Raw genomic sequence first — 9407 nt, forward strand, 5'->3', positions numbered from 1 at the left:
TAACTCGAACTCGACCAAAAAATAACGATAGATAAAAATAATAAATTTAAATTAAATCCAATAAAATATGTCTTGAATTCAAGCCAAATTTTAAACTTTATCAAGTCTTGAACTCTCCTATTTACTTGTACTCTTCCACCCATACTATACTTAGTATAGTAAGGACAAATTTAACTAGAAAATGTGTCACTAAATTTCCTTTTCATTTCACATGTGATATCTAGCAATTCTAAACTTGTGCAAAAAACCTTAGAATGAGATATAATACCACCAAAATAATTACTGTAAAGTGTTTGCTTCCTCCATGGCTTCTTGGACCTCATCAATAATATTGTCTCCCTCCGTACATAAGAATTGAACCTCTCTAATAGAGTATTTTTAGAATATTACTTTTAATTTTTAAGAAGTGTATCAATTTAAAATTAAAATTTTATTAATAAAATAAAATTGATATCACTTTAGTAATGCGGTATTATCTTAATAGAAAATCGATAAAATTTTATCATCACTCATATAATTATGTTAATAAAATAATTAAAAAATATAAAATTCTAATTAAATTGAAATTAAGCATTAGAAAAACAAATTTTATTTTCAATTTTAAATCACTATTTATAATAAATGATTCTATAAATGTTCAAAATGAAAATAAAATGGAAACTAATATTAGAGATGTTTTAAGTGAATATCAGGTTAATGGCCATTATAGATATAGTGTAATTCGTTTTTTATTTATTAAATTAAATATATATCGTAATTAACAAATTTGGAATTAGTTAAGCTAGTAACGTCACGTTATCACAAAGAAATCTTAGAAAGTATAAATTTATTTTAATAAAAAATTATATATTAAAAGATATTTTAAGAATAAAAATTTGTTATATAATAAAAAATAGATAACAAATAATAAATAATTAAAAGCATAAATAATGTATAATAATTTATTTAAAAATAAAAATAGAAGATGGTAATAATAAATTTCTCTAACAAATCACTTGACTAATAGAGTCACATGTCCCCTAACATTATTGGTCAAGAATTGCAGCGGGGACATTATTGCTGACCAGGAACATTATTCGGAGTCTACTATACTATATGATTGAGAACATCGTCTTTGAAGTTAACTAAATAATTAAATAATAATCATTGTCATTTATTTTGTCACTATCATCACTACACTTTTAAGTTGAGCACGTTTTCTATATATCCAATATTGACCATTTAATTCCACAAATGCCCCGACTCTCATGCATATAAATATCCCCTCTCCCTGCCCAAGTCTTCATCAAATCAAAATACCTTTCTTATTCCAAACAACATATCTAAGCTTTTCTTTCCCAAAAAACACAGCTAAGAAAAGATGGTGTCTGTGAGTGAAATTCGTAAGGTTCAAAGGGCAGAAGGCCCTGCAACTGTATTGGCGATTGGAACAGCAAATCCACCGAACTGTATTGATCAGAATACATATGCAGATTATTATTTTAGAGTAACCAATAGCGAACACATGATTGATCTCAAAAAGAAATTTCAGCGCATCTGTATGTATTTTTATTAAACATTCTATATTTGTTTTATTTAATATTTATCATAGTAAAATTCATTCTTTTATTTTTATATTAATTAATATGCAATAATTTAACATATTATACAACATATCATATTTGCTGCTTAATATTAACAATAATAATTACTTAATAATAAATTATTTTAATAAATATACATTTGGATAAACTATTAAAATAATGAGACATGAAGGTTCACGTCACTATAAGGATACTCAAAAATAACATTATTATTGCTATATATATATATATATATATATATATATATATATATATATATATATATATATATATATATCATTTTTTAAACGTCATTAAGGATATTGATGGATGTGAATTTCATATTATTATTTCAGGTGAGAGAACACAAATCAAGAATAGACATATGTATTTAACAGAAGAGATACTGAAAGAGAACCCTAACATGTGCGCATACAAGGCACCGTCATTGGATGCAAGAGAAGATATGATGATTAGGGAGGTACCAAGGGTTGGAAAAGAGGCTGCAACTAAGGCCATTAAGGAATGGGGTCAGCCAATGTCTAAGATTACACATTTGATCTTCTGCACCACCAGCGGTGTTGCGTTGCCTGGCGTTGATTACGAACTCATCGTACTCTTAGGACTCGACCCAAGCGTCAAGAGGTACATGATGTACCACCAAGGTTGCTTCGCTGGCGGCACTGTCCTTCGTTTGGCTAAGGACTTGGCTGAAAACAACAAGGATGCTCGTGTGCTTATTGTTTGTTCTGAAAATACTTCAGTCACTTTCCGTGGTCCTAGTGAGACAGACATGGATAGTCTTGTAGGGCAAGCATTGTTTGCCGATGGAGCTGCTGCCATTATCATTGGTTCTGATCCTGTTCCAGAGGTTGAGAATCCTCTCTTTGAGATTGTTTCAACTGATCAACAACTTGTCCCTAACAGCCATGGAGCCATCGGTGGTCTCCTTCGTGAAGTCGGACTTACATTCTATCTTAACAAGAGTGTTCCTGATATTATTTTCCAAAATATCAACGACGCACTCAGTAAAGCTTTTGATCCATTGGGTATATCTGATTATAACTCAATATTTTGGATTGCACACCCTGGTGGACGTGCAATTCTGGACCAGGTTGAACAGAAGGTAAACTTGAAGCCGGAGAAGATGAAAGCCACCAGAGATGTGCTTAGCAATTATGGCAACATGTCAAGTGCATGTGTGTTTTTCATCATGGATTTGATGAGGAAGAAGTCCCTTGAAGGAGGGCTTAAAACCACTGGAGAAGGACTTGATTGGGGTGTTCTTTTTGGTTTTGGTCCTGGTCTCACTATTGAAACAGTTGTTCTCCGTAGCATAGCCATATGATGTAGTTAATTATATATCTCTACGTATATATGTTATTTTTTAATAATTTTCTTTTGCTCCAAAATAAGATCCTGAAAACATAGACAATGATGTCTAAAGTTATTTTTTTATGCAAAAATTCAATGTCAAAGTTTGTAACTGTTAGTAAAGTATAATTCAAATTCTTTTTGATTGATTGAGCAGCATGACACATAACAATATTTGGGTTGCAATTTTATGTGAGAACAACTATAAACACCTTTGTATGAGTTCCCATTTAACAGATCTTGAATAATTCGAATATTAAAATAATAAAAAATACATGTTTTTTATTAATAGATATAGATGAAAATAAAAGATATTATTGAAATAAAAATAAAAATTTATATACAAATTAAACTCCAATCATTATTATATACAATGGTGGTGGTAAGTTTCAGTCACTACAATATTTTTTGCTTTAATTCACGTTTTAAAATTGTAACTATAGGTATAAAAAAACTAGAACGTTTGATTTATACTCACTGTTTTGAGTAAAAGTCACAGTTTTCAACCGTGACTAATATATTTAGTCACGACTTCTGAGAAAAGGTCACAATCCTTTTCTTACAAAGTGAAAAACATCATTTTTTATTTATAGTCCCATTTCACAACTGTGACCTTAGTCATGTCATAGTTACAATTTTTAATCGTTACATTATCCATTTTATAATCATAGCTTTTAACTGTGACCATAATCTTTTTATTGTCAAAGTTTTTAACTGTGACCTTAACTTTACTCTATAGTCATAATTTTTAATTGTGACATTAGACTATTTTATAGTTATGGTTAAAAACAGTGCTATTTGGTCTTTTTTTTCTTTAAAATATGATGACTATGATCGCAATTTATAAACGTGACATTTAAGTTTTTTGTTATTGTCAAAAGAAAAGCCAAATATTTTTTTTCTCAACTATCCTACAAAATGTATCAAATAAGTTTAATAAAAGGCGCAAATCTGACTTGATAAATTGTATTTTCATATATGTAATACAAATATAAATTTACAGTAAAATTTAGATTAGACACCAAATAAATAGGTCTCAAATTATACAAGTTTAGTTACATTATATTATCACAATGTTTATAAGAAAAACCTATAAAAAAATCCCAATGATACCAAAATATTACAATTAAGTAATAACAGCAAGATATAACCCAGAATTTATTCAAGGTGGGATAAGTACTATTTTAGTCTTTAAGATTTGAGGTTAAAGTCAAAATTTTCTTAATTTTTTTTGGTCAAAATAGTCTCCAACGTGACATTTAGTATTAAAATTATCCGTTTTAACACAATAACAATACCTTTTGTCAGCATCACCACACCAATGCCTCTTTCTCCATGGTCACCACTCACCACCACTAACAATACCACATTTCAAATCTTTCAAATTCAATAACAACAAGAAAAAAAATTCTCCTTCAAATTTAACAACAACAACAAAGAAGACAGAGAGCCTAACTTCAAAAAATATTGAACCCTAATTTAAAATCATTGAAGATCCTAATTTAAAATCCTTGAACCCTAACTTTAAAAATTAGAAACCTGAATCCTAATTTGCATGGTAGTAGTGGCACTAAATGCGGACGATGATGATATTGCACAGAAAAGCTACGACTACAAGGTGTCATAGAGGCGGTGGCAAGAGACAACAGAGAGGTGCGAGCAAGGAGAGGATGGGAGGTACGGGGCGGTGTTGCCGGAATGCGAGGAGAGTCACTGGTGGTGTGGCAAGGGAGAAGACAGAAAGCCAAACTGCATCACCGGAACAGTATTGTGACTGGGGAGAAGACGGAGAGTCAAATCGCATTGAGAGAATTGATGGAAGAGAGTCAGAAGGAAACTAAAAGTAACATATATATCATGCAAATAATATAAATTATTCTAATAAGAACAAACTAGGTTAATTTCTTGTCTTATCTTATATTATAGTATGCTTTTTACGTGCAAAGCCACCTTTTTATTGATGATGATAATGAGGAGTTTTTTCGGGAGACTTTCAAGTATAGGACAAGTAAGTGATTTAGTAAAATGATGTCGGATATCTGTGAGGGTATGGATACAACCCACAAATGGCTAATTCCTGCTTATAAAAAGGTGTTGGAAAGGTATTGGAAAATAGATGAGAAATGAAAAAATATAAGAAAAAAAGCAAAGGAAAATTGAGCGTCACTCTTAGGTGGTTCTGTCCATTGCGGTGGTTTTATTCCACTGAGTTCAACTATAGAGAGAATGGTAACATAATTTAAGTGACTTTAGATCTTATTTAATAGACATTTATTTATGTAAAATTTTTCTTATTTTGTGTTTTATGTAAAATAAAAGAAACGGTTAGACCGTACACCAACCGACGAGGAAGTTTTCTAGAAAATCCACAGATTTAAAAGTGGCAAGCGCTCTCAAGACACTCATGTGAGATACACTATAAATAATAAATAATTAATTAATTAAAATATTATATAAATGTGGTCTTGGATTTGTTGTTTATACATGTGCCTTATGATTTTCTTATGTTTTTATGTGAAAATAGCTTTTGTTCCAATTCTTATTGAGAAACATGTAATGATATATATATATATATATATATATATATATATATATATATATATATATATATATATATATACTGTATGTTAGGAAACTGTTAGGAAACTGTTACTGGAATAAACCAGTTAAGAAACTGTTACATAAGAAGACATGACGGTGTCGTTTAGTCGATAGCTACCATTCTAATTCTAGTGCACAAGAAGAAGAAGGATTTAGGGATAGATATCCTTTGTAGTAATTTTTTTATTCGTTGTTTTAAAGTAGGGGAATAGATCTCATAGAGAGGGCAAGTAAAATACAAAAGAGAAAGAGTGGGAGAGACAAAAATTCGTCGGTAATTTGTGTAGAAGAATTATCAATAGAAAAAATCTGTCGGTAAGTAATTTTCGACGAAATTTTTACAGAGGGACAAAATCCGTTGGTAATTTTGTCGGTAACTAAAAATTTGACTGTAATAAAGATCAAATCTGTCTGTAAATCTATCTATAATAAGCAATTTTCTAATTGTGTATGATAATTTAATTAAAGCTAAAAATGTTAGAGTGAGTTTTGGATTCAATGACTATGATATTAAGAAAAATATTATTGTATGGTCTTTAATTTCCATGACATTGTCCTTAATATTATGCTAAATTCAATCTATTCTTGGGATATTTGAGATGGTATATATATTGACGAGTATCTGTGATTCCACAGTTTTACAAGTTTATAAGTTGTGAAGTGCACTATTTTTTACGAAAGGGTTTTGTTAGGTAGACAATGATTTTTGTAAACAATAATGTGAATAATGGGTTTTAAAATTGATCCAATAAAGTAAAAAAAAAACACTCCATTCCTAAATTACCTCTTAAACCATAACATTAAGATAACTATCTGCATACCTAGTAAATTGAACATCCAGCCATTGTTAACTGCGCATGAGTAAATCGAATCAAAAGAAATAACCATCCAATTAAAAATAAAGAACATAATCATCTGTATATTTATTGAATTGAACATTCGACATATCCATTATTCACATTATTTAGTATTCTCATTTCTACGTATACTTTTTTTTATGAAAATATCTTTTCCATGGGTAAAATGACGAGAGAGTGACTATAGTAATAAAAATTCTAGTAGTATAAAATAATATAGTCAATTATATTATTATTTTATTTGTTCAAGCAAGACTACTAATTAACTAAAGACCAGACTCATATATGGTGGTAGACTCCAATGTCATCCACCAAACTCCTCGCACACCCAGTCAAACACATCGGCTTTCAATATTGAAATTTAATAAAATCACCTTAATTATAAACATACTATAAGTACACTATTAGTTAATAAATCACACACATATTTTTGCTTCGAAGATAGTTAATTTCAACGTGACATTGATATAATGCATGGATTAATAAGCACGTGTGCCCAACTACCTACTGGATGCACTTATTCATACTTTAGACATATGTAATGTAAATAAATAGAGCCGCCAGACATTAAATAAAAGATTTCTATAATATGATTGGATGGATACATGAGATAAAAGAGGAAATTAAAAGAAATAACAAATACTATATTGTACCAACCACAAAAAATGGACCCATACATCAATCACTAAAGACGAAAAGATCTCTAAACAAATATGCCGCCAATCTGGTCCGCCATCCACAGAATATCATGAATTAAATAACACTAAAACTACACAATATATGTAACATGATACATGCACAGTCAATCAATCAAAGTGAAAGCAAAACAATTAAACAACCAATAAGTCAGAATACTTCGTTTTTGAAGTTAACTAATTAAATAATAATCATTGTCACCATTACGACACTTTGAGTTAGCACGTTTTCTATGTAACTTCCAATTCCCCCATTTAATTCCACATATGCCCCTGGCATACTCATGCATATAAATATTCCCCTTCTCCCTGCCTAAGTCTTCACCAAAATACAAAGCACATAGCTAAAGTTTGCTCTCCCAAAGAACATAGCTAAGCTTTGTTGTCCCAAAGAACACAGCTAGGAAAAGATGGTGGCTGTTAGTGAGATCCGCACGGCTCAAAGGGCAGAAGGCCCCGCAACTGTATTAGCAATTGGCACAGCAAATCCACCAAACTGTGTTGATCAGAGTACATATGCAGATTATTATTTTAGAGTCACCAACAGTGAGCATATGACCGATCTTAAGAAAAAGTTTCAGCGCATTTGTATGTATTTTTATTAATTAAGTGTTTTAGTTTTATTTTATTTAATATTTATCAAAAAAATTTATCTTTTTACTTTTATATTACTTAAAACAGAAAAATAACATATTATACAATATATTATATTCACTGTTTGACATTAATTATAATAATAACTATATAACATTATTTCTATAATTATAAATTTATATAAACTATATATTCAAATGGTATTTAAAGATTTAAGTCACTACAAAAATAACTCAAGAATAACATTATTACTATATATCATTTTCTAAACTTTATCAAAGGTAATGATGGATGTGAATTATACATTTTTATTTCAGGTGAGAGAACACAGATCAAGAACAGACATATGTACTTAACAGAAGAGATACTGAAAGAAAATCCTAACATGTGCGCATACAAGGCACCGTCGTTGGATGCAAGAGAAGACATGATGATCAGGGAGGTACCAAGGGTTGGAAAAGAGGCTGCAACCAAGGCCATCAAGGAATGGGGCCAGCCAATGTCCAAGATCACACATTTGATCTTCTGCACCACCAGCGGTGTTGCGTTGCCTGGCGTTGATTACGAACTCATCGTACTCTTAGGGCTCGACCCAAGCGTCAAGAGGTACATGATGTACCACCAAGGCTGCTTCGCTGGCGGAACTGTCCTTCGTTTGGCTAAGGACTTGGCTGAAAACAACAAGGATGCTCGTGTGCTTATTGTTTGTTCTGAAAATACTTCAGTCACTTTTCGTGGCCCTAGTGAGACAGACATGGATAGTCTTGTAGGGCAAGCATTGTTTGCCGATGGAGCTGCTGCGATTATCATTGGTTCTGATCCTATTCCAGAGGTTGAGAATCCTCTCTTTGAGATTGTTTCAACTGATCAACAACTTGTCCCTAACAGCCATGGAGCTATTGGTGGTCTCCTTCGTGAAGTTGGACTTACATTCTATCTTAACAAGAGTGTTCCAGATATTATTTCACAAAACATCAATGATGCACTCAGTAAAGCTTTTGATCCACTAGGTATATCTGATTATAACTCAATATTTTGGATTGCACACCCTGGTGGGCGTGCAATTTTGGACCAGGTTGAACAGAAGGTGAACTTGAAGCCAGAAAAGATGAAAGCCACTAGAGATGTGCTTAGTAATTATGGTAACATGTCAAGTGCATGTGTGTTCTTCATTATGGATTTGATGAGGAAGAAGTCCCTTGAAAGAGGACTTAAAACTACCGGAGAAGGACTTGATTGGGGTGTGCTTTTTGGCTTTGGTCCTGGTCTTACTATTGAAACTGTCGTTCTCCGCAGCGTGGCCATATAATACACTTAATTCTGCATATATGCGATTGTGTTATTTTTTAATAATTTTTTTGCTCTAAAATAAGGTCCTGAATGGCTCATATATTATTAGATGAGTAAAAAATTAGAAAAAGATGTCTAAAGTTAATTCTGTATGCAAAGATCTAATATCAAAGTTTGTAATTGTTAGTGAAAAATATATCAAATTCTTTTCCATTGAGCAGCATAACACATGCCATTATTGATTGGGTTGTAATTTAAGTCTGATTGCACTGTGCACAACATTTCAAAAGTATATGTCTCCTATTCTCAATCATATGAAACCGTTTGAGTACATAGGGTTGGTGGTGATTTTGACTTGTTAGATTAGTTTGTTAGGGTTTTGTTTTTTATTTTTAGGAAATTTTTATTCTAATTTAAATATACTGATTTTTAGA

At 31.1% G+C, this 9407-nt stretch overlaps 2 protein-coding genes across 2 annotated transcripts; both read left to right on the forward strand.

Moving 5' to 3' along the window:
* The first annotated feature begins 1284 nt into the window (after nucleotides 1-1284).
* Nucleotides 1285-3085, forward strand: LOC112796257 (stilbene synthase 1-like). The gene is made up of 2 exons (XM_025838634.2): nucleotides 1285-1538; nucleotides 1919-3085. Exons 1-2 carry the CDS (start codon nucleotides 1361-1363, stop codon nucleotides 2908-2910), a joined length of 1170 nt encoding a protein of 389 aa, XP_025694419.1. The 5' UTR covers nucleotides 1285-1360; the 3' UTR covers nucleotides 2911-3085.
* Nucleotides 3086-7398: 4313 nt separating this feature from the next.
* Nucleotides 7399-9199, forward strand: LOC112796256 (putative stilbene synthase 2). The gene is made up of 2 exons (XM_025838633.2): nucleotides 7399-7677; nucleotides 8001-9199. The coding sequence occupies exons 1-2, from the start codon at nucleotides 7500-7502 to the stop codon at nucleotides 8990-8992; spliced, it is 1170 nt and encodes a 389-aa protein (XP_025694418.1). The 5' UTR covers nucleotides 7399-7499; the 3' UTR covers nucleotides 8993-9199.
* Nucleotides 9200-9407: the final 208 nt, after the last annotated feature.

The sequence above is a fragment of the Arachis hypogaea genome, chromosome 4 (assembly GCF_003086295.3).
Source record: "Arachis hypogaea cultivar Tifrunner chromosome 4, arahy.Tifrunner.gnm2.J5K5, whole genome shotgun sequence".
Lineage (NCBI taxonomy): Eukaryota > Viridiplantae > Streptophyta > Magnoliopsida > Fabales > Fabaceae > Arachis > Arachis hypogaea.

Coding starts and splice junctions, on each gene's coding strand:
- LOC112796257 (XM_025838634.2), top strand. CDS start 1,361: ATGGTGTCTGTGAGTGAAATTCGTAAGGTTCAAAGGGCAGAAGGCCCT. Junction 1,539..1,918: donor AAAGAAATTTCAGCGCATCT/GTATGTATTTTT, acceptor TTATTATTTCAG/GTGAGAGAACACAAATCAAG.
- LOC112796256 (XM_025838633.2), top strand. CDS start 7,500: ATGGTGGCTGTTAGTGAGATCCGCACGGCTCAAAGGGCAGAAGGCCCC. Junction 7,678..8,000: donor GAAAAAGTTTCAGCGCATTT/GTATGTATTTTT, acceptor TTTTTATTTCAG/GTGAGAGAACACAGATCAAG.